The 25,880-nt window shown below is 37.3% G+C and overlaps 1 protein-coding gene across 6 annotated transcripts in view; it reads left to right on the top strand.

Moving 5' to 3' along the window:
• Positions 1 to 746: 746 nt before the first annotated feature.
• Unc13b (unc-13 homolog B) overlaps positions 747 to 25,880 on the top strand; it is a 221,979-nt gene continuing 196,845 nt past the window's right edge. For all 6 annotated transcript variants that reach the window (XM_076845854.1, XM_076845852.1, XM_076845847.2 and 3 more), the window contains exon 1: positions 747 to 1,064. In XM_076845854.1, coding sequence (XP_076701969.1) covers positions 1,043 to 1,064 — 22 coding nt within the window. In that variant the 5' untranslated portion in view covers positions 747 to 1,042. The remainder of the gene's footprint in view (positions 1,065 to 25,880) is intronic.

The raw sequence follows: 25,880 nt of genomic DNA, 5'->3' as shown, positions 1-25,880 counted from the left end.
TATCCTCTACTATCCCCCCTTCTTTTTTTTTCTTTTGTGGTGCTGGGGAATGAATCCAGGGCCTTGTGCATGTGAGGCAAGTACTCTACCAACTGACCTATACTCCCAACTCCCAGACACTATGTTCACTCAGTTGTGTGTGTGTGTTTTTTCTTGTCCTAAATAAGTAACTAAAATTTACTTTGGTCAGACATGATGATGCACACCTGTAAATCTCAACAATTCGGGAGGTGAGGTAGAAGTGTAACTTCGAGGCCAGTCTCAACAACTTATAGAGACTCTGCCTCAAATAATAACAAGGACTGGGAATGTAGCTCAGTAGAAAAGAGTCCCTGGATTCAATCCCCAGTACCAACAAAACAAAATAAAAACATTCTTTGTCATGTGGTACGATCTTGCTAAAATATATGGCAAGTAACCGTCAGCTGTTAAGGCTAACCTCTTTAAGTAAGTCTAAAGGAAATTCTTCAATGAAAAGAACGTTTCTGAGTGGAAGCCCCACCCACGTGGGAGGAACCGAGTGCTTCAGTTCCCGCCTCACACAGGTGAGGGGAAGCCCCACCCCACTTGGCGTGAGGATTTGTTAGTGGGCTGAGGGGCATTCAGTCTCCTACGTAAGAGGAAGGGGACCCCGCCTCCTACGTGCCTCCGAGGGGCGGGGTTGGAGGACTGGGCGTGAATTGATTGGTTAGGGGGCGGGGCGCCAGGGGTGTGTTCCGCTCAGGCGCTCGCACAGATCCCGGGTGAAGTGACCGTGGGAGTCTGCCGCTCTTGTCTCCCAGCGATGGCGCCGCGGTGCCGCGCCCAATCCCCGGCTTACCGGCCGGTACTTAGCGCTGTCCAGAGCTCACTCAGATGGTGAGAACTGGAGCGGGACCGGGGGAGCGGAGGGAAGCTGTCTGCTAAGGGGACCATGAAGAGCTGCCGGACCCTTGGGACTGATAGCGGGCGCCGTCGCGGCACCTGCTGAGAGAAAAGAGGGAGCGGCCTGGCTGGGGCCCTGCGGAGGCTAGTCGGGCGTAAGCTAGCCGGCACCTCGGCCATGTCACTGCTCTGTGTGCGCGGTGAGTGTGCGTATTGGAGTGGGGAGGCGGCAGGTTTCACACACTTCAGTTATCACCTCTCCCAAAGTTCCCTTCCGCGCCTTGGAGGACAGATATGTTAACCATTTATAAACATTTGAAGAATTTCCTCTCCCCACGCTTCTTCTAGGGACTGTTACCTCTCCATTCTGGTAGCCATGTGACAGTGTTGTTAGTTGGCCGGCCCAAGTCCTACAAACAGTGACTGGGTTTTTTCTCCTGTGAGAGCGGATGAACTAGGAGACCGCGGATAGTTGGAGCCTGTCAATAGCGGGCAGTCTCCCATTGTTTCTTCCTTTTCTCTGCACTGTAAAACTAGGATATAGTAGCAGGTTCTTTTTTATCACTCTTTAAATGCGTTAGTGATACAGCTGCCCATTCCTTCTTCCAGTGTATTTCCTGATTTGCACCTTTATTGCTTGTTCCCTGCTCCTTCCCTGAACCCCAGTCTGTAGTCTAGACTAAAATTATTCTCATATTTCACTCTGAAGGGTATTTCTTCTCCGTTGGAACAGAGCATAGTTTTTTTTTCTTCTTCCCGTGAAGCTTCCATCCCAGTAACTCACAGTGAAGGTCTTTTATTGCTTTTTCCCTGAGGACATTTGACCTAAGAAGATATGTTAAAGCTAGAGCTTTGGGGGTTTAAGATGAGAGACCATGAATACATTAAGCTTTATGTAGATAGAGACTGATTCCTATTGGTTTTTGTAGTACTCCCAGTGCCTGCTTTAATAGAAGCTAAAGGTTGGTTTTGAATGAATGCAAGAACTGATTTCAGAGAGATTATCTGCTCAGAAAAAGCAGGGTTTGGATTACTGTTGAATTTATCTTGGGAAATTTAAGTTACAACCTGTCATAGCTGGGTTGAACAAGATGGGATAAAGTGACTTGATTATGAGTGAGAAAGTACTTATACACTGAAGGCTTCACCAGAGCTTTTTCCTGGTACCTTTTACTGGACAGTTAAGAGTTTATGTTTTTTTTGGCTGTACAGATTAGAAGCATTGTCCTTGTTTGTGATCTCTCTGATAACAGTGTTTCCCCCAGATGCTGGCAAATGGAACTGCTTTGCCCTGCTCTCTTCCAGGGTTTTGTTAAATCTGCATTAACCCCAAATGGGATTTTGTTATTTCCGGGGATTATGAGACACAGTTTTTCTTCTTTCATGGTTGATTTTTCATTAATGAGAATTTTGCTTTGGTTTTAGTAAGACATTTTCTCTCAGGAGCTGGGAGTCTATTTATTTCTTTAGAACCCTGCTGCTGTGTAGCAGGATTTGGGAAAGGTTGGGTTTTTGCAATGTCTTTTGGGCAGTTTATTAATTCTCTACTGCCACACCATAATTAAGACTTATGAAAGACTCTTTAAAAAACAAATTCTAAGGTACGCAATGGTGCAGACGTGTAATCCCAGAGTTAGGGAGGCTGGGGCAGGAGCATCACAAGTTTAAGATCGGCCTCAGCAGTTTACCCAGGCCATAAGCAACTTAGTGAGACCCTGTCTTAAAACAAAAAGTAAGGATTGGGATTGTAGCTTAGTGAGAAAGTGCCTCTGGATTCAATTCAATAAAGTAAATAAAACAAATTACATTTAACTGAATTTAAATAACTTTAGAGAAGGAGTTGCTGCTATTTTCATTTGTTTTAAAATCAGCTAGCTTTAATAGAAGCTCAATGTTTGGCTAACATCTTTGCTATTTATCTATTGTGGTACTGGGGATTGAACATAGGGTCTCAGGCATGCCAAACATGTACTTTACCATTGAACTACATTCCAGATTCTTTTTTCCTTTTAATGTTACATTAGTCAAACTTCTCTACTTTTGAGGAGAATAGAGACCCTGAGCAGGTCAGTATCCTTTTTTTTCTTTTTTGGTATAGGGAAGGTCTTTATCTTTTGAATAGATATCTGACATTTATTTGTTTATTTTGATGGTGCTGTGGATCAAACCCAGGATCTTACACTTGAAAGGCAAATGCTCTACCACTGAGCCCACTCTCTCAGCCTCAGAAAATTTTAATTACTGAAACAAGCCACTATCTTTTATGCAAATACTCATTAAATGGTAAAGTATTCACCTGGGAAAATGTACAGAAATGGGTAAATATTTTAAAAACGATATTCCTTGCATTATATTTTGACTCTAGGAATATTATTCATATTCTGAAAATAGCTTATATAGTAGATAGTGTATAACAACTTACTTTCATTTAATGGTGGAGTAGAATTGAATTAGAAATTTTCTCCATGTAGTAAAACTCAAGTAGTTAACTTGATGTAGAAACTGGCAAACTGGGGCTGGGGTTGTGGCTCAGTGGTGGAGTGCTTGACTAGCATGTTTGAGGCACTGGGTTTGATTCTCAGCACCATATATAAATAAATAAAATAAAGGTCTGTCCACAACTAAAATAAAAAAAGAAAGAAAGAAATTGGCAAACTGATGTTCATTTAATCATCCCCAGACATCTTGATTCAAACTTCATTTCCTTAGTTTAATCCTTCAATCTTGCTTTATTGCCTACAGCCCTCCTTTTGACCCTGTATTCCTGCCTGTGCTTATACAGATACTTTGCTTCTGCACTGTATTCCCCATACTACCTTTGCTTTATTCTGCACTTGTAACCCATGAAATATCTTTGGGGGAGGTTGGGTTTTGTAATGTCTTTTGGGAAGTTTGTTAATTCTCTACTGCTACACCATAATGTTTCCATATTTTCTAATTAAGAAACTTTCCTTTTATTTTGGGTACTAGGAATTGAATCATTCATGGGTACTTAACAAACCACTGAGCCACATCCCTGCCCCATGTGCCTTTTTAATTTTTATTTAACAGAGTCTTGCTAAGTTGTTTAGGGTCTCTCTAAGTTGCTGAGGTGGGTTTTGAACCTGTGATCCTCATGCCTCAGCCTCCCAAACCGCTAGGATTACAGACGTGTGCCACCACACCTGGCTCTTTTCATATTTTCTGCTTATTGAAAATGTATTTTTTTCCAGTTTAAAGTCTGTATTTTGTTGTTGAAAATTTTCAATTCCTCAGTCCTTAGTGATCTCTTTCTCCTTCAAACTCTTAGAGCACTTGTGTCTGAACCATGCCATTAATATGGTAATGAATCTTGTACTAGTCCTATATTGCTATGTGACTCAAATAAAGGAAGCAATAGCACTGGTCAGATCAGATCTGGAATTGTGTTCAACTGGGCTAATTCCTTCTAAGAGGCATATTGAGAAAATCTATTATTTTAAGAGGAAAAAAAAATTTTTTTTAAGAGCTTGATGATTAATGAAAGGTGCAGTAGTTGTTTAAAGAATGTGGGAAGTTTACTTGTGGAAAGATTTAGAGGGACAGGATCATAATAGTAGAAGAAGATAGTTTAAAAAACTGTAGATCCTTTTGTCAAATTGGAGGATAGACCTGAGACAAGTGGACCAATGGTTTAAAATTGAATATTAGATTAAAATAAAGAGCTGAAACAATTGTTTTTAACAAATGTAATAGACTGAGGATTTTTTTATTTTTATTTTTTTTTTTAACACTGAAAAAGATTGAATGAGTGGTAAGGATATTCTAAAAGGAAGTTGAGGGACTGCGGTTCAGGCTCAGTGGTAGAGCTCTGGCTCCTCTAGCACATGTGAAGCCCTGGGTTCGATCCTCAGCACCACAAAAAAATAAATAAATGACCAACTACTAAAATATATATATATATATAAAATTTAAAAAAATAAAAAGATGTTGACCATTGGGTGGGTGGTTAGTCTTGAATTTTTAAGAAATCACTTTTTTATAGAATTCCTTTAGTTTTTTTTTAAAGAGGGAGAATTTTTTTTTTTAATATTTATTTTTTAGTTTTCGGCGGACAGAACATCTTTGTTTGTTTGTAGTGCTGAGGATCGAACCCCGGGCTGCATGCATGCCAGGCAAGCATGCTACCGCTTGAGCCACATCCCCAGCCCTAGAATTCCTTAGTTTTGTAGCCACGCACAGTGGCACATGCAGGTAATCCTAGTGACTCAAGAGGGAAGATCACAAGTTCAAGGCCAGCCTCAGTAATTTAGTGAGGCCCTAAACAACTTAGGGAGATCATTTCTCAAGCTAAAAAAATAAAAAGGGCTGGGGAGGTGGCTCGATGGTTGAACACTGCTGAGAGTTCAATCCTTAGTACCAAAAACCCAAAACAAAACAGAATTCACTTACTCTTTTAAAAAATATTTCCTAAAACAACATACTGCAGAGACACAGCCACATCAATGTTTATAGCAGCACAATTCACAATAGCTGAACTGTGGAACCTACCTAGGTGCCCTTCAGTTGATGGATAAAGAAAATGTGATATATGTATACAATGGAATATTATTCACCATTAAAGAGAATAAAATCATGGCATTTGCAGGTAAATGGATGAAGCTGGAGAATATAATGCTAAGTGAAACTAGCCAACACCAAAAAACCAAATTTATCTTGATTTAAGGATTCAGATCCATAATATGCTATTGGGGGAGGGTAATGGGAGGATTAAATGAACCCTAGATAGGGCAAAGGGGAAAAGGGGAGGGAGGGTAGGGAGCCGGGGATGGGGGTAGGAAAGATGGTGGAATTTGATGGTCATCATTATCCTAATACATGTAAGAAGACACGAAGGCTGTGACTCTACTTTGTGTACAACCAGAGATATGAAAAATTGTGCACTATATGTGTAATATGAATTGCAATGCATTCTGTTGTCATATATAACAAACCAAAATAAAATACAAATAAAAATTTATTACATGCCTAAGGCATGGAAAGATAAATAAGTATACTAATAAATATTTTTCAATGGACTAAACAACTTAAAAAGCTCTATGTTCCCTCAGTCATGTCTAAAAATATCATTTCCATTGCATCATTTTAATATATATATTCATATAGTCTTTTTAAAAAATATTTAATTTTTAGTTGTAGTTGGACACAATACCTTTATTTTATTTATTTATTTTTATGTGGTGCTGAGGATTGCATGTGCTAGGTGAGCCCTGTATTGCTGAGCCACAACCCCAGTCCCTCATATATTCTATTTTTTTTTTCATTTGTCAATGGATCTTTATTTATTTATATGTGGTGCTGAGAATCAAACCCTGTGCCTCACACATGCCAGGCAAGTGCTCTGCCACTGAGCTACGTCCCCAGCTCCCCCTCATATATTCTTAATATGTATTATTTCTTGGGTTTATAAATAAAATGTGTAAAATATAAAAAAAAATATTTCCTGACATAAATAGTTCTTTAACATTTTTTGGCACAGCTTTACTCATAATCCTGATATTATTTTGCTTCCATAGCATCAGTACTACATGAACAACTTCAGTAAACTTAATCAGGGATTTTCTTTAACATTTATTGCTGTGGTGTTCATGATGAACTTAATCTAAATAAACATTTTAAAAAATCGGACCTTTCCATAATATCTATTTGTAATTCCCAGTGTTTATATCAGTGCTTAGTCACACAATTTTCCCTCCCAATTTTCACCAGAAATGACCACCATTGACTTGATGAAGAACCATTTTTTGGAATTTAAAAAGTACTATATACTAATATATTACTGATTATAGAAATTTGAGAAAAATGCAGAAAAGTATAAAAAAGGAAAATAAAAATCTTCATGTAACTACCATCTGCTAGAATCATTGTTAACATTTTTATTCATTGCTTTTTTTTGTGAATGCTGGGGATTAAATCCTGGGCCTGAAGCATGCTAAGCATATATTCTACCACAGGGTTGACCCCCATCCCTTATTTAGTTTTTTTAATAAGGTAATATATTTGCATAATAAGAAATTAAAATAATTGTGAAATGAAAGAAAAACATTCTCTTGTCCCTATTTCTTATTACTTCGTAGTGCTGTTTATTGGTTTGTATGTATTTTTCTTTTTCATTACATATCAATATAAAGTTCTACAAGTGAATGTAGAGTATTCCTCAACTTTTGTTTTTTTTAAGATGTTGATGAACCTTTATTTTACTCATTTTATATCGAACCCAGTGCCTCACACATGCTAGGCAAGCACTCTGCCACTGAGCCACAACCCCAGCTCTCCTCAACTTTTTAACTTCATGATTTTTCTGTTAGCTATATACCATTCTTTCTAATGGCTGTAGACCATCCCATTATATGTTATCTATTATTTATTTATTTATATTTATATTTATTTTTTTAATTTGTTTTAATTAGTTACACATGACAGTACAATGATCTTGACATATCATACATTTGAATCAGATGGAGTATAATTTCTCATTTTTCTGAGTGTATAGGTTGTAGAATCACATTAGTCATGCAGTCACGTTTATACATACAGCAATAATAAAGTCTATTTTATTCTGCTGTCTTTCCTTTCCCCCTTATTTATTTATTTATTTTGGTGGTGCTGGGGATTGAACCCAGGGCCTTGTGAATGCTAGGCAGCACTCAACCAACTGAGCTACATCCCCAGCTCCTATAACTTATTTTTATTATGATTTTTTTTTCTGGTATTGGGGATTGAGCCCAGGGGCAATATACCACTGAGCTACATCCCCAGCCCTTTTTTATTTTTTTATTTTGAGACAGGGTCTTGCTAAGTTGCTGAGGCTGGGCTTGAATTTGCAATCCTCCTGCCTTAGCCTCCCTAGTTGCTGGGATTATAGGCCTGCACTGTGGTTCCGGCTGTGTCTGTATTCAATCAGATTCCTATTAATGGATAGTCAGGATTTAAAAAAATTTCCTTTAACAATCTACAATGAACATCCTGGTAGGTGGTTTTTGTTATATGTTTGAAGAACTCTAGTCAACTTTTCAACTGGACTTTTGTTTTGATTGGCTCCTTGCTATATTCTTTTTCCTTGTGGGAAATGAGAGATTGAACCCAGGGGTACTTTTCCACTGAGCTACATTCCCAGACCCTTTTATTTTTTATTTTGAGACAGGGTCTTGCTGAGTTGCTTAGGGCTTCCCTAAGTTGCTGAGACTAGTCCTGAACTTGTGACCCTCCTGCCTCAGGCCTGCAAGAGGAAACAATTATCTTGGCATGCACCACTGTGCCTGGCCATTGCTATATTCTTTGGTGAAATAATTACACTCAGTTGGATTCGTTAGCAAAACCAAATGCTTCAGTGTCTCTCAGAACATCATCCCTTAGTAGAGGCAAGTTCTTTACGATCACATAATATTTTATGCTTAACAAAAAGACCAAGACTACTCTGGTAAGTTTTACTTGTGATTACATGTACGTTTCTTTTTCTTTCTTTCTTTTTGTATTTGAAAATTGGGTTGGGGTTGTAATTTAGTTGCAGAATGCCTGCTTTAGCATGCTTGAGGCCCTGGGTTTGAGCCCCAGTCCACACACAAATTCCAAATTGGATGTGTATTACTTATATTTTTTAAACAAAAAATGCCGGCTGGGGTTGTGGCTCAGCGGTAGAGCACTCGCCTCGCACATGTGAGACCCTGGGTTCCATCCTCAGCACCACATAAAAATAAAACAAAATAAAGATACTGTGTCCATGTATAACTAAAAAAAAAAAAAAAAAAATTTAAAAAAATGCCACTAGTGATAGTAACTGGACCAAGTTGATTATGTTGTGACTTCCTCTTAAAAAAGCTTGTCCTAATTTATCACTAATTAGCCATCCAATTAACTGAAAGGATACTGCTGGGAAACTCTTAGAAGGTGAACTTTGATGGCTCAAGTATTTATAGCACACCCAGGGAACACATTGATTGTGGGTTGATTCTCTTACAGAGAGAACTCTAAGATAGATTTTTGTTTACATTCATTGTGGCAAATAGGAATGATAATGATTTTAGATTTTCCAGGCACAAGGGTAGATTGGTCAAGTACTCTCATTCCCCCCACATTATTGTAATCTGCTTCAGCTAATTCCTTGCTGACTTTTCCCATCACATCATGGTTCCAGTAGTCCCTGTCCTTACAAGCAGAGTTGCTGCTGGTTCCTTTCACTTAACTGTGGCTTCAGGAAATTGATTGTGCCTTGTCTAAGCCACAGAGCAGTGAGAGAGGAAAGGACCAATTTCCTCTGCTATGTGCGTTCGTCATAAACTCTCTTTCTTATAAGCAGTAATACTTAACCCTAAATTCTTTTCTAAAAATGCGATTTTTTTCTTTTCCTTCTTTCTCTGTCTCTCTCTTTTTCTTCTTCTTTTTTTGTTAGTACTAAAAGTGGGATTTCGTTTCTCTCTCTCTCTCTTTCTTTTTTTTTTTTTTTTTTTTGTTGATATTCAGGGATTTAATTCAGGGCTTGGCACGTGATAGGCAAGTGCTCTACTACTGAGTTACCTCCTCAGCCCTTTTTCTTTTTTGAGACAGGGTCTCACTAAATTGCTGAGGCTGACCTTGAACTTGTTGATCCTTCTGCCTCAGTCTCCTGAATCACTGGGAATACACGTTTGATGTACATAGTTTCCTTTTCTTATACAAACCCGGAGACTAAATTTTAGAATATCAATAGGTCTGATATAAGATAAGTAAAATTAGTTCTTGCCAAAATGGGAAAGTAATTGTACATGTTTTTCTAACTTTTTTTCCTCCATTGCTGGGGAATCAAACCCAGGACCTTTTTCTAACTTTTTTTTTTTTTTTTTTTTGGTATAGGGGATTAGGGGATTGAACTCAGGGATGCTTAACTACTGAACCACATCCCCAGCCTTTTATTTTATTATTATTATTTAATTTGAGATAGGATCTCCCTAAGTTGTTTAGGGCCTCACTGAATTGCTGAGGCTGGCTTTGAACTTGGGTCCTCCTGCTTCAACCTCTTGAGTTGCAGGGATTTCAGGTGTGTGCCACTGTTCTTGGCTTTTTCTAACTTTTAAAGCAAGATTCTTTGGTGTGAGAGGTATTTTATACATCTTTTCTTTTTTCTTTATTTCTTTTTTTTTTCCTGAGACAGGCTCTTGCTGTTATCCAGGCTGGTCTCTAATTAAGTGATCCTCTTGCTTCAGCCGCCTGAGAGCTGAATCTATGGGCACAGGTCACCATGCCTGGCTTTATATACCCTTTCTTTTTGTTTTGTGGTGCTGGGATTGAACCCAGGGCCTTCAGAATGCTAGGCAAGTGTTCTACCACTGAATTACATTCCCAGCCCTTTATAAGTGGACTGTCTTTTATTAAAGGTCAGAGAAGATTTTTTTTTTTTTTGTATATTTTGAAAAAACTTTATATTGATTTTGGGCACAGTGACCTGCACCCTAGTTCCAGATACTAAGGAAGCCAAGACAGGAGGATCCCTTGCCTAGACAACATGGCAAGAACTATCTCTATAAACAAACAAGCAAAAAAAAAAAAAAAAAAAAAAACTTAAAAAATTGTCTTTATATATGTTATACATGCATATGTAAACATAAATTTTAAGTGTTCAGCTCACTGAATTATTACAAAATCAACACACTCCTGTGACTACCACCCCAGGTCAAGAATAGAAAATGACCAACACCTGGGGAGCTCCCTTTGTCCTTTATCCCAGTCATTATTCCCTCCTTGCATTCCAAAGTAACCACTTGACTCCAACACTAGTTTTGTCCGTTTCGTTTCTTTTCTTTCTTTCTTTCAATTCATAGACTTTGTATATTTTAGAGCAGTTTCAGGTTCACAGAAAAATTGAGTGGAAAGTTTGCCTGTTTTTGAACTTTTTTTTTTTTTTTTTTTTTTTTTTTTGGTACTGGGCGTTGAACCCAGGAGCGCTTTACACTTTACCACTGAGGTACATCCCTAGCCCTTTTATTTTTCAATTTTAAGACAGGGTCTCTCTAAATATCATAGGCTGGCCTTGAACTTAAGATCCTTTGTCTCAGCCTTACAGGTTTCTAGGATTATAGGCATGTACCACCATGCTTGGATTTGAATTATGTATGTATTACTGTGAGTCTGTTTTTTTTTGCTTAACATTATGTTAGATGCTTCCACTTCATACATGTAGCATTAGTTCATTGATTTTCATTACTATGTAATATCTCATTGTATGAATATATCATGGGTTTTAAAAAATGTATTGATCTGGTGACAGTGAAGTTTGGATGAAGTGGGGAGATATTGGAGGTACATTATAGCAGGAGTGATTTAGATTGAAAATAGTTTCTTGATGAAATTTGAACTGTCATAGAAAAACTGTGAAATTCATTTTTCCAGAGCTCTTTTTCAAATCTGTTTCCTTTTGTGTGTAATATGTAGGTATAGCTGCTCTGCATGACTTAACTAACTTTGTATTTTCTGTTTTGTTGTGATCCTTTCTTTCATTACTGGGAAATGAAATAAAAATATAGGCATGTGGTAAATTTTTATGTTCAATTTAATAAAGGAACTGTTGTTGTTGTTGTCATGGTGGTGCTTGGGATTGTACCCAGGGCCTCATATGTGCCAGGCAAGTGCTCTACCACTAAGCTGCATCCCCTCATTAATAAAGGAAATTGTATTTCATTTATCTGTTTGTCATGTTTACTGGCAAATGGAATTTTTTCTCAAGTGTAATTTCCCTAAGCAACTATCCACTGAATATGTGAGAAAGGCCCATAGAATCAAAGGAAAAAGAGTGATGAGGAGTTATTTTTTGTGCCTGTGAACTCCGCAATGATGAAAAGTATGATGAAAAGATAGAGTTTGTACTAGGGTATATGTATGTAAACCTTTTTCTCTTAAAAATGATATAAATAAAAGCAATTCTTGGTCTTTAGGGAATATAAAATTCCCAAAAGAAGAATTTGATTATTTTTCTATAAATGCTTTTGCTTCTTGTATTTCTGTACATTGAATACTTATTGGGACCTGGCATTGTGGTACAGACCTGTAATTGTAGCTACTCTGGAGGCTGAGGCAGAAGGATTGCAAATTTGAGGCCAGTCTTGGCAACTTAATGAGACCGACTTAAAAAAAAAAAAAAGGCCTGGAAATATAGCTCAGTAGTAGAATGCCCCTGGGTTTCATCTCTAGTACCAAAGAAACAGCTGGGCTTGGTGGTACATGCCTATAATCCCAGTGAAGCAGGAGGCTGAGGCAGGAGGATCCAAGTTCAAGGCCAGCCTCAGCAAGTTAATGAGGTCTTAAGCAACTAAGCAAGATCCTGTCTCAAAATAAAATTAAAAAAGGCTGGGGATGTAACTCAGTGGTAAAGCACCCAAAAAAACCACAAACAAAAACTAACAAACATACAAAACCAAACTTATTTGTTATTGTGGAGAACAGATAGGCCCATGGATTGTGTTGGGCTATTAATTTTCTCTTGCAGCTGTTTGTTTTATTGCTTTTCTGTAGTGTTTCATTGTGAGTGATATTGAGAAGGAAGGGTAATGAGTAGTGAAAGTGTGCTAAGCAACAAAGGAGATGCTGGCAGTTGGACAGTGGGAAGATAATTGCTTTTATATAATTTGGTGGGGCAAAGATGAATCAAAAGACTAGCTCATTTACTTGATTTCTATTAGTTGTGAGCCAGATTTGTAGAGACTTCATCTGTAAAAGGATAAAAGAAATCTGCCAAGGAGAGATGTATCCACCTCACTTCAGCCATCCATACCCCATAAAGCTTGTCATTCCTTCAAATGGTGCTGTCCTTTTGTAATCTTAAACTTCAGACTTTGACTATTATTCTCTAACTTGCCTAACTGTAGATTGATCGATTCCTCTCTCTTTCTTTAATGGTAATAGAACCCAGGGACACTCTTCCACTTAGCTATATCCTCAGCTGTTTTCAATTTGAAACAGGTCTTACCAAGTTGTGGAGGTTGAACTCAACTTGGCATCCTCCTGCCTCAGCCTCCAGAGTCTCTAGGATTATAGGCATGTGCCATGTGTCTGGTTCCAGTCCATCTTTCTAGCTTTCACCTTTGGTATCTTTTGACACACTGTGAAATAGGGTAGATGTTACAGGCTTTGGTTTTAGATATACATGACTTGGTGAATATATCAGCTTCACCTTGATGAGTTATGTACTCTTACATATGTTGCTTGGCTTCATTGAAACTTAATTTCTACATTTTGAAATCATATATTCATTCAAAAATATTTAGTGAGCTCCCTATTCTAAAGGAGTTTAATTCCATTAAAGAATGGTTCAGAAATCAGGTAAATAACATAATTTCAGATAATGGCAAGTACAGTGAAGAAAATGAAGTAGGATAAAAGAATTGTGATCAGAGTGGAAGAATTATTTGAAATAGGATTGACCTGGATATAGTGGCACATGCCTATAATCCCATGGAATTGGGATTCTCAGGAGGATTACAGTTTGGAGGCCAGCTTCAGCAGCACAGTGAGACCCTGTCTCAAAATCAAAAAGAGCTAGGAATGTAGGTCAGTAGTAGTGTCCCTGGATATAGTTCTTAGTAATGGAAAAACAAAAACAAAGCAAGCAAACAACAAAGAAGACAAAGAAGAAAATTTGTTTATAGCTTGAAGGGAAAGAATATGTAACAAAGGGAGAGTTGAGGTGAGATGGGGATTAGGAGAGATGAGAACTCACATCTCTATAAAATAAGGTGCAGGGGATAAGTTAGAGAGCTTGAAGAGAGGGCAAATAGTTTCATTCATTTTTCAATAACTATTGTGCTAAGCACTTGGGGTAGAATGGTGAGAAAAAAAATCCCTTGTCATCTTGGAAGTTATACTACAGACCAGTGAAGAAGTAAACATTAATAAACAAAGAAGAATCATACAAATTAATACAAAATTACAACTAGGGAAAAATATAACCATGATATATGCTAAAAGGAGAGTACGTGTTATTATGAGAACACGAGACAAGGAGAGTTACCTATTCAGGTCAAAAAAGCCCTTTCTTTTTTATTTATTTATTTTTTGATAATTTTTTATTTTTATTTTTATTTTTTTCATCTTTCATACATTTGATTCAAGTGAGTTATGCATTTCCATTTTTACCCCAAATACAAATTGCAGAATCACATCAGTTACACATTCACAATGTTTACATAATGCCATATTAGTGACTGTTGTATTCTGCTGACTTTCCTATCCCCTACTATCTCCCCTCCCCTCCCATCTTCCCTCTCTACCTCATCTGTTGTTGTTCCGTTCTCTCCCTTCCCCCCCCTTTCCCCTCACAACCTCATATATGTGATTTCGTATAACGATGAGGGTTTCCTTCCGTTTCCATGCAATTTCCCTTCTCTCTCCCTTTCCCTCCCATCACTCGTCTCAGTTTAATGTTAATCTTTTCCTCATGCTCTTTCCCCCTGTTCAGTTCTTAGTTGCTCTCCTTAAATCAAAGAAGACATTTGGCATTTGTTTTTTAAGGATTGGCTAGCTTCACTTAGCATAATCTGCTCTAATGCCATCCATTTCCCTGCAAATTCCATGATTTTGTCATTTTTTAGTGCTGCATAATACTCCATTGTGTATAGATGCCACATTTTTTTTATCCATTCATCTATTGAAGGGCATCTAGGTTGGTTCCACAGTCTAGCTATTGTGAATTGTGCTGCTATGATCATTGATGTGGCAGTATCCCTATAGTATGCTCTTTTAAGGTCCTCAGGGAATAGTCTGAGGAGGGCGATAGCTGGGTCAAATGGTGGTTCCATTCCCAGCTTTCCCAGGAATCTCCATACTGCTTTCCATATTGGCCGCACCAATTTGCAGTCCCACCAGCAATGCACAAGTGTACCCTTTTCCCCACATCCTCGCCAGCACTTGTTGTTGTTTGACTTCCTAATGGCTGCCAATCTTACTGGAGTGAGATGGTATCTTAGGGTGGTTTTGATTTGCATTTCTCTGACTGCTAGAGATGGTGAGCATTTTTTCATGTACTTATTAATTGATTATATGTCCTCTTCTGAGAAGTGTCTGTTCAGGTCCTTGGCCCATTTGTTGATTGGGTTATTTGTTATCTTATTGTTTAATTTTTTGAGTTCTTTGTATATTCTGGAAATTAGGGCTCTATCTGAAGTGTGAGGAGTAAAGATTTGTTCCCAGGATGTAGGCTCCCTATTTACTTCTCTTATTGTTTCTCTTGCTGAGAAAAAACTTTTTAGTTTAAGTAAGTCCCATTTGTTTATTCTTGTTATTAACTCTTGGGCTATGGGCGTCCTATTAAGGAATTTGGAGCCTGACCCCACAATATGTAGATCGGAGCCAACTTTTTCTTCTATCAGGTGCAGGGTCTCTGCTTTGATATCAAGCTCCTTGATCCATTTGAGTTAACTTTTGTGCATGGCTAGAGAAAGGGATTCAGTTTCATTTTGTTGCATATGGATTTCCAGTTTTCCCAGCACCATTTGTTGAAGATGCTATCCTTCCTCCATTGCATGTTTTTAGCCCCTTTATCAAATATAAGAAATTTGTAATTTTGTGAATTGGTTTCTGTGTCCTCTATTCTGTACCATTGATCCACCTGCCTGTTTTGGTACCAGTACCACGCTGTTTTTGTTACTATTGAAAAAAGCCCTTTCTAATGAAGTAAAAAATTGAACTGATGTCTTGAAAAAGAGGCATACTTAACCAAGTGAGAGGAGAGGTTCTAAGAAGAAGAAATAGGATATGTAAAGGTCTTGTGATGAGAAGGAAGAGCTGAAAGAAAGCACGGATAGTTGGTGTGCAAAGAGGAAAGGAAAACATGGATCAAGAGGCAAGGGAGATAGGAAGGGCCAAACTACAGAGCCTTATCAACATAAAACATGGTAAGTCAATAGAAATAAGACTAAGGGAGAAGTTGATAAACTGAAAACACTGGATTTGTAATTACATTTGTTTGAATCTTCTTTTTACCACTGAAAGCTTTTGGCAAGCCTCTTGACTACTCAGCCACAATTTTTATTTTATTTTTTCTACTTTAGTTTTTATTCTTTTTAGATATACATGCAGTTGAATGTATTTTGACGTATTATACATACACAGAGTATAACTTCCCATTCTTGTGGTGGTACATGATGTAGCGTTATACTGGTCGTGTATTCATATATGAACATAGGAAAGATATGTTCAATTTATTCTACTATCTTTCTTATTCCCTTACCCCTTCCCTTCCCTTTATCTGCTTTTCCATCCCCCTTCCCTTTCCTTTATTCCCCTTTGTCACTCCTCCCCGCCATTGTGTGTTAGCATGTTCACATCAAAGAGAATATTTGGCCTTTGGTTTTTTGGGATTGACTTATTTCACTTAGCATGATAGTCTCCAGTTCCATTTATTTACAGCAAATGCCATAATTTTATTCTTCTTTATGGCTGAATAATATTCCATTGTGCCCCTGTTGAGGGGCACCTAGGTTGGTTCCACAGCTTAGCTATTGTGAATAGACCAGCCACAATTTATTTATTTTTTTATATCAGGGATTGAACTCAGGGGCACTTGACCACTGAGTCACATCCCCAGGCCTATTTCATATTTTATTTAAAGACAGGGTCTCACTGAGTTGCTTAGCACCTACCTTGCTTTTGCTGAGGCTGCTTTGAACTTGCCATTTTCCTGCCTTAGCCTCCAGAGCCTCTGGGCTTATAGGTGCATGCTGCCATACCCAGCTCAATTTTTAAATGGAAGTTATAATATCTGTTCAACATATCTCATAGAGTTGATGACAAACTCTGAATGAGATCATGCTGTGAAATTCCTTTGGAAGTTATAGTCACTTTTATTCTTGGTTAGTCCCTCTTTCCTCTGTGGAGACTTAAGTGTTTTTACACTTATAAAGGAAGAGGATGTGATCCGTTCATAAACATTTATTGAACACTTAAAATGGGTGAGGCATTGAGCTAGCCACCCTAGGTATATAAAGATGAGTAAGAAGTGGGCCTTGTCCTCAAGAAATTGAGAGACAAGAAGGAGAGAAAGCCATGTATGTAGCTAAGCAAGATGCAAGTTGCAGTTTTAGATAGTTACTATGATAAATTGTTTTAAGAAATTCCATCTGAGGGACAGGAAAGAATTATGGAATCAAGTTTTTCATCATAGTGTTATAAATTAGGATAGGGAACAGCATAATAGCTTTTGGGGAGATGATGATTTTGGTGTTGTTAAATTTGAGGTGCTGGCAGTCTGTTGAGTTCATGTGTTCTGTTTGAAAACACGACTTGGGAGAATGACTTGGGAGATACAGGTTAGAGGTATAGATCTGGTCTATTGTAGAAGAATGGCTACATGGTAGCATGTGCTCCTCCTCATCTTCATATACTTTATTTAACCAACTACAAGATCCCCTAAATGGTAAGATGCATCATTTTACATATCATCATGAGAAAAAATAGTATTATTGAGCTCTGGTTCAAACTGACTAATTTAGAATATGTGAGCCAGGCATGGTGGTGCCCACCTGTGGCTGAAACAGGAGGATCCCAAGTTCAAGACCAGCCTCAGCAGTTTAGCAAGACTCTAAGTAATGTAGGGAAACTCTCAGAATAAAAAAAATAAGAAGGGCTGGGGATGTGACTCAGTGATTAAGTACCCCTGGGTTCAATCCCCGCACCCCCCCAATCCAAAAAAGATATAAAACGTACTTACTTGGAGATAAATTAAGCTTCCAGTAAAATATGGGGACCTTTCATGTAAGTTGAGAAAGGAGTTGGGGATGTTGCTCGGTGGTGGAGTACTCGCTGAGCATGCACAAGTCCCTGGGTTCAATTCCCAGTGCTGCAAAAAAGAAAGGGGTGGGGGGAGGCTTGGTGATGGTGGCAAGTGCCTGTAATCCCAGTTGTTGGGAGGTTGAGGTAAGAGGATCCCTGAACCTAGGGGTTCAAAGCCAGCCTATCTGGGGAAAAGGTGGGGGGAGGAGAGAAAGGTAATTATTATATTCGAAGTCAGCCCAATAAATAAAATTATAGAATTTCCTATTTGGCTAATCTGTCAAAGGGGCTGGTCTGCTGACCTCAGGCTATGGTGTTAGAAGTTTTTTGTTTGTTTGTTTTTTTCTATTACTGGTGATGGAACCCAGGGACATTCTACTACTGAGCTACATGCCCAACCCCTTTTTATGATTTATTTATTTTTTAAAAATATTTTTTAGTTGTAGACGGATACAATACATTTATTTATTTATTTTTGTGTGATGCTGAGGATCAAACCCAGGGCCTCACACATGCTAGGTGAGTGCTCTACCACTGAACCACAATCCCAGCCCCTTTATTTTTTATTTTAAGATAGAGTTTCTTTCTAAGTTACTGATGCATCCACTTGCAATCCTCCTTTTTCAGGCTCCTGAGAGCTGGGATTATAGTCATGTGCCACCACATCTGATGGGTCCTAGAGATTTTAACATCTAGTCTTGGGTATACTAGTTAAGAGAACTGTCATATTAGTATATGCATTTTATATTAGTTTTTGTTGTGGATCCAACAGGAGTTTATTCAAGAGAATAAGCTTCAAGGGGCTGGGGTTGTGGCTCAATGGTAGAGCATTTGCCTAGCATGTGTGAGGCACTGGGTTTGATTCTCAGCATCACATATAAATAAATGAATAAAATAAAGGTTCACCAACATCTAAAAAAATATTTACAAAAACAGCAAATAAGCTTCAGAGTTTGCCTTTTATTCTATGAAGTTAGCATAATATTCCTTACGAAGTTCATTAAGAGAACACTTAAAACAAAAAAAAAACTTTTTTGTTGTTACTGGGATGGAACCTAGGGGTGCTCTACTACTGAGCTACATCCCAGTTCTTTCCTTTTTTATTTTAAAAGAGAGTCTAAGTTGCTGAGATTGGCTTCAAACTCATTCTTCCTTCCTCAGTCTGCCCTGTTGCTGAGATTATAGGTGTGTACCACTGTGCCTGGCTAGAGAACACTTATTAAAACATTATTATATAAACCATTCTGCTTTATTTACAAAGATGAGCAGACCTGGTCCATCTTCCAACTAGATGGAAGACAAAGATAGATAGAATAACTGCAATATAGAACAGAATATGAGTAACAGAGGATTACTAAAATATAACAAATTTCAAATGGGGGATGGTAAGGGAAAATGTTTTGGTGATAATTTTTTTTCTCAACATAAGAATACTATATAGTCACTTTAGAAATTAGGGGAAATACATCATCAAAAGAAAAATAAAGCGAGCATGGGAGCAATGGAGGAACTTTGGATAGGGTAAAGGGGATGGAGGGAAAGGAAGGGAGGAGGTATGGGAGTAGGAAAGATGGTGGAATGAGATGGACATCATTAACCTAATTACGTGTATGAAGACATGAATGATGTGACTCTACTTTGTATACAACTAGAGACATGAAAAATTTTGTACTATGAATTGAAATGTATTCTGCTGTTATGTATAACAAATTAGAATAAATAAATAAATTTAAAAAAATAAAAGGAAAAATTAACTAACTCCATTGGTCTTTTTTAAAAAATATTTTTGTAGTTATACATGGACAGAATGCCTTTATTTTTTATTTTTTTTATTTAGTTTTTTAATGTGGTGCTAAGGATTGAACCCCGTGCCTCACATGTGCTAGGCATGCACTCTGCCACCGAGCTACAGCCCCAGCCCCTCCACTGGTCTTTTCTTCCCCAGTTTCTCTCTTCTTTTTGTTTTGCATTGTACTTTCTTTATAATTTATCCTGATTTCTTTTTCTTCATGGAATAGTACTATATAGAATACAGTTTTATAAAATCAAGAAATATTCAATGCAGATTAGAATTTGATAGTCTTTGTGGGGTTTATCTTCAGTTTTTTGGAAACTGGGAAAGATCTTTTAGAAACTTCTAGTAAACTAAAAGGTAGATCAAGAAGGGAGCATGGGAGCAATGAAGTAATGTTTCATTTAAAATTATGATACTTTGTAAGCTATTTGAAAATGTTTGTGAAAAAAACTAAAGGAAATAAACAAGGAAGGGATTGTTAATTGCTACTTCAATAATTCCAATCTGCTCACTGTTAAGAGATCATCAAAGAAATAAACCATGGGCTGGAGTTGAGGCTCAGTGGTAGAGTGCTTGCCTTGCATGTGTGAAGCACTGGGTTCAATCCTCAGCACCACATAAAAATAAAATAAAGGTATTATATCCACCCATAACTAAAAAAAATTTAAAAAGAATAAACCATAATAAATTACTGAAATTAAAAAAAGGCATCAGTATTAGATATTTCAGGATTTGTTGCTTGTATGTCTTTGTGATATTGGTATTGATTGCATGGCAGAATGACCCAGCCCTTTCAAGTGGAACTCCATCTAGAATTCTTAGAACCTCTGGTTCTCTTTTCAAGATGATAACATGTTTCTTCCTATGTTCTATAACTGCTGTTTGTATAATGTCCGCAAAACTTGCTTGTTAACTTTCTTGAGATCTAGTTCTGTAGATTTGTTCCAAATGGAGAATGGAGGTATGCTATTAACATAACCCCCCATCCCCAATACACACACTTTAATGACTTGAATTCTAGCTTGTACCTATTTTGAATTATGTTAAACGGGACCAGAGTCTTTCACATAATAAAGAATACTTAGTAGACATTTGATTTGATTTAATATATGTATGTATCAGCAATTTAATAACCTCTGGGCTTCCCTATGGTATTTTTAGTGAATTTTAGTAAAGACCAAGAAATAGGCTGGGCACTGTGGAACATTCCTATTTTCCCAGCTGCTGGGGAGGCTGATGTGGGAGGTTCCTTTGAGCCTAGGAGATTGGGACCAACCTGGGAACATAGTGTGATTCTCCCTTTCAGTCTCTCTCTGTATTTATTTTTATTTTTTGAGGTGCTGGGGTGCTGGAGATTGAACCCACGAATGGTCTAATGCTTTACCACAGGGGTACACCCTCAGTTCTTTTTTTGGGTGGGTTGCTGGGAGTTGAACTCAGGATCACTCAACCACTGAGCCACATCTCTAGCCCTTTATTCATCCATTTATTCATTTATTCATTTATTTATTTATAGTTTATTTAGAGACAGGGTCTCACTGAGTTGCTTAGCACATCGTTTTTGCTGAGGCTGGCCTTGAACTCATAACCCTCCTGCCTCAGCTTCCTGAGAGACTGGGATTACAGGAGCACCACCATACCTGACTTGTTTGTATTTTAATTGCTATGTTGCTGAGGCCAGCCTGTAATTTGGGATCTTCTTGTCTCAGCCTCCCAAGTTGTAGGGATTACAGGCATGCTCTACCATGCCCGGCTGAGACTCCCACCCCTGTCTCTCTCTATCTCTCTTTTCTTTTAAAATTATTTTTTCTGTAGTTGTAGATGGATGGCATGCCTTTATTTTATTTGTTCATTTTTTTATGCCGTCTAAGGATTCAACCCAGTGTCTCACTTGTGCGAGGCAAGTGCTCTGCCACTGAACTACAGCCCCAGCCCAGGGACCCCCGCCTCTTGAAAAAAAAAAAACAAAAACAAACCAAAACAATAGTCATAATTTATATACAAGGTAAGAAATCTTAATTCTAATGGTTTTATCTATTAGAGTTAAAACATGAGGGTGAGTGTTTTGGATAATATCCCACTCTTAGAATATTTCGTTATAGCGTATAAGAGTTACTTTCCTAGGTGGCTAGACTGACTTTGTGCTATGTATAACCAAATCTGAATTATTTCTGATAAATAGTAGCCATAGAAATTTGTTTATGTATCAATGTGTAAAGTATTCTAGCTGAGGTTTATTTATTTAGAAAATATTTAAAAAGATGTATTTGAACACTTGTAACATGCTTAATTATAACCTGGACTTTGTTTACTTTAGAATTAGTCATTGGCTTTGTTGGTTGAGGTTTGACGTAAGTACTTTTTGTTTGTTTTTTAGCTTAAGAAGGACTTTATAGATAGTAAACTTTGTTGGTTCTTTGATTTAAAAAGTTATTTTTTAAAGGAAAAGGTAACATATTTGTGTATACTTTATATTCTCTTTAGATTTTGATAAAAAGCTGTGAAGTGGAAATTTAGCAGTGATATTTAAGACTTTTCAGAATACACATAAATGAATGAAATTATAGATGTAGTTCTGCTTTGCAAGTTTAGTTTTATTATTCTGAGCTATGTCTGTAGCACTTTAAAAAATTGTCTTTTATTTTTTAGGACATTATACTTAGACATAATAGTTCATATTGACAGTTTTCTAATTTCAATCCCATTACTGTTCTCTTCCTTCTCCGCCCCCGCCTCTTTTCCTCCATTGGTCTTCTTTCTATCTCTTCATTTATTATTTTATTTAATTTTTTTTTCTTGGCACTGGAGATTGAATCCAGGGACGCTTTACCACTAAGCTACAGCCTCAGCCCTTTTTATTTTTTGAGATAGGGTTTCACTAAGTTGCTTAGGGCCTTACTAAATTGCTAAAGTTGGCCTATGAACTTGTGATCCTCCTGCCTCAGCCTTTGAGTCGCCAGGATTATTGGTATTTGTCCCTGCACCTAGTTTATTTTTTTTTTAATTACTACATTATAGTTATATATAAAATTGGAATACATTGTGGTATACTTATACATGAAAATAGCATACTTTTTTTTTTAAAGAGAGAGTGAGAGAGGAGAGAGAGAGAGAGAGAGAGAATTTTTAAATATTTATTTCTTTTAGTTCTCGGCGGACACAACATCTTTGTTGGTATGTGGTGCTGAGAATCAAACCCGGGCCGCACGCATGCCAGGCGAGCGCGCTACCACTTGAGCCACATCCCCAGCCCCGAAAATAGCATACTTTAATCAACTTCATGCCTCAATTCTTGCTCTTTTGCTCCCTTCCTGCCTCCTCCTTGGTCCTGTACTTTTCTTCTACTGATCTCCCTTCTATTTTTCTAAGAACTGCTCTCCCCTTTTCTCTCACAATTAGAAGATTGGTTTAATATTTAGTAAAGCTGTTTTTATAATGCAAGGACTAAATTCATTCAACCAAGTTGATAGATAATGTAAAAAAAAGTTAACAAAATTTGATATGCTTCTTCAAATGTATTGTCTAATATACCAAACCAAAATCAAAACAAAACAGAGAAAGCTTTAACAAATCATAAATACAAGGGTACTTTCTTAACCTGAAAAGGAATTTCTACATGTAACTTACACAGGACAGAAAACATATATTTAGTGAACAATTATTGAAAATAAGGATACCAGTTCCTACCACTATTCAATATTGATTTGAATAATTTCTGTGCACAAAATTTTGTACAGGAATACACTTAGCAGCACTACTCTCTATATCTACAAATTCAGACATTATTTCAATGCACAAATGTATAATAAAGTACAACTAAATTGTGATCACTCAGTGTAATAGTACCATAGTTAACAATGAGAAAATCACATTTACCAATAATAAGATGAATGAATCTGGAAAACAGTGTTGAGTGAATGCAACTGAACACAAAAGAGGACATATGTAGTATAGGTACTATACATTGCTGTAAGTGAGGAGAAAGCTTACATCTGGCCTGTAACCTTGAAGGCAGTAGGTAGAGTTCCTGGGATTTGGATGATGTGTGTGTGTGTTTTAATCTAGAGGCTAGTTACGTTGTGGTTTCATTCATGAAAATTCATGATGCTGAACACTCATGCTGTCTCTCTCTTTCTTTGAATTATTATAATTATACATAGTAGTTGGGTTCATTTTGACAAAATCTTTCATGTATGGAATTTGAATTACTCCATTTCATTCCTAGTACCCCCTGCCTTTTCCTCTCTTCCTCCCTTCCCCATTCTCTTTCCTCTATTCTACTGACCTTCCTTTTGCTTATTTATTTATTTGGTACTGGGTATTGAACCCAGGAGTGTTTAACCACTAGGAGGCTGATTCATAGTGGGGTCCGGAGGGGAAGCATGAGAGGAATAGATGAACTCTAGATAGGGCAGAGGGGTGGGAGGGGAAGGGAGGGGGCATGGGGTTAGAAATGATGGTGGAATGAGATGGACATCATTATCCAAAGTACATGTATGAAGACATGAATGGTGTGAATATACTTTGTATATAACCAGAGATGAAAAATTGTGCTCTATTTGTGTAATATGAATTGTAATGCATTCTGCTGTCATATATAACAAGTTAGAATAAAAAATTAACAAAATAGAAATAATAAAAAATAATTTATTTTATAGTACAGTGTATTTTGACATATAGTACACAGATGGAACATAAAATCTCATTCCTCTGGCTGTACATGGTTCAGTCACTGCAGTAGTGTAATCATATATATATATATATATATATATATATATATATATATATATATAGATAGATAGATAGATAGAAAGATAGTTAGTAATAATATCTTTTTCTACCATCCTTCCCATCCTCACAACCCCACCCCTCCCTTCATTCCCCTCCACACAAACCAAAGTTCCTTAATTCTTCCCTATCCCCCTGTCCCACTATGGATCAGCATCTGCTTATGAGAGAAAACGTTCAGCTTTTGGTTTTTTGGGATTAGCTTATTTCACTTAGCATGATATTCTCTAGTTCTATCTATTTATCTGCAAATGCCATAATTTCATTCTTCTTTAAGGCTGAGTAATATTCCATTGTGTGTATATATACCACATTTTCTTTATCCATTTATCTGTTGAAAGCCCTTTTATTTTGAGACAGGGTCTGCCTAAGCTGCTTAAGGCCTTGCTAAGATGCTGAGGCTGGCTTTGAACTTGTGATCTTTCTGCCTCAGCCTTCTGAGTCACTGGGATTACAGGCATGCACCACCATACCCAGCTATTTATTTATATTTGATTGGTGTTTTCTATGTATATGTAAAGGTGAAATTCACTGTGGTATTTTTTTATGCATATAGAATGATTTTATTAAATTCATTCTGCATTTCTTTCCCTTTCCTGTCTCTCCTTCCTCCCTTTCAATTTCCTCCTTCTACTCTACTGATTTTTCCTATATTTTTATATCTGGAGAACTGCCTTTTAAAATTCCTCATTTCTCTCTTTCTTCCACTTATGGGGAAAAAAACCCATTAGACACATGAGCTTCTAAGTCTGGCAAATGACAGGATTTAATTCATTTTTATGACTGAATAGAAATCCATTGTGTGTATGTACCACATTTTTTTCTTTTAAAAAATGTATTCTAATCATTATACATGATAGTAGAAAGCTCTTTGATTCATTGTACACAGTGGAGTAAAATTTTTCACTTCTCTGATTGTGCATGAAGTAGAGTCACAACCATTCGTGCAATCATACATGTACCTAGGGTAATGATGCCCATCTCATTCCACATCTTTCCTACCCCTTTGCCCTCTCCTCCCCTTCCCTTTGCTGCATCCAAAGTTCCTTCACTTATCTTACCCCCCTACCCCCATATGGATTAGCATCCACTTATCAGAGAAAACATTCAGCCCCTGTTTTTTTGAGATTGGCTTACTTAGCTCAGCATGATATTCTCCAGCTTCATCCATTTACCTGCAAATGCCATAATTTTATTCTCTTTTAATGCTGAGTAATATTCCATTGTGTATGTACCACAGTTTCTTTATCCATTCATCTATTGAAGGGCATCTAGATTGCTTCCACAGTTTAGCAATAGTGAATTGTGCTGTATTACTGTAGTATGCTGTTTTTAAGTCTTTAAGGTATAGGTTGAGGAGTGGGATAGCTGGGTCAAATGTGGTTTCATTCCAAGTTTTCTAAAAAATCTCCATACTGCTTTCCAGATTAGTTGCACCAATTTGCAGTACCACCAGCAATGTATGAATGTGCCTTTTCTCCACATCCTTGTCAACATTTATTGTTGCTTGTATTCTTGATAGCTGCCATTCTGATTGGAGTGGGGTGAAATCTTAGGGTAGTTTTGATTTGCATTTCTTGAATTTTTAGAGATGTTGAACATTTTTTTCATATGTTTGTTGATCGATTGTATTTATTCTTCTGAGAAATGTCTATTCAAATTCTTAGCCCATTTATTGATT

Source organism: Callospermophilus lateralis, chromosome 2, assembly GCF_048772815.1.
Source record: "Callospermophilus lateralis isolate mCalLat2 chromosome 2, mCalLat2.hap1, whole genome shotgun sequence".
Classification (NCBI taxonomy): domain Eukaryota; kingdom Metazoa; phylum Chordata; class Mammalia; order Rodentia; family Sciuridae; genus Callospermophilus; species Callospermophilus lateralis.
The sequence above is the reverse complement of the archived record's forward strand: the minus strand, read 5'-3'. Positions and strand labels throughout refer to the sequence as shown.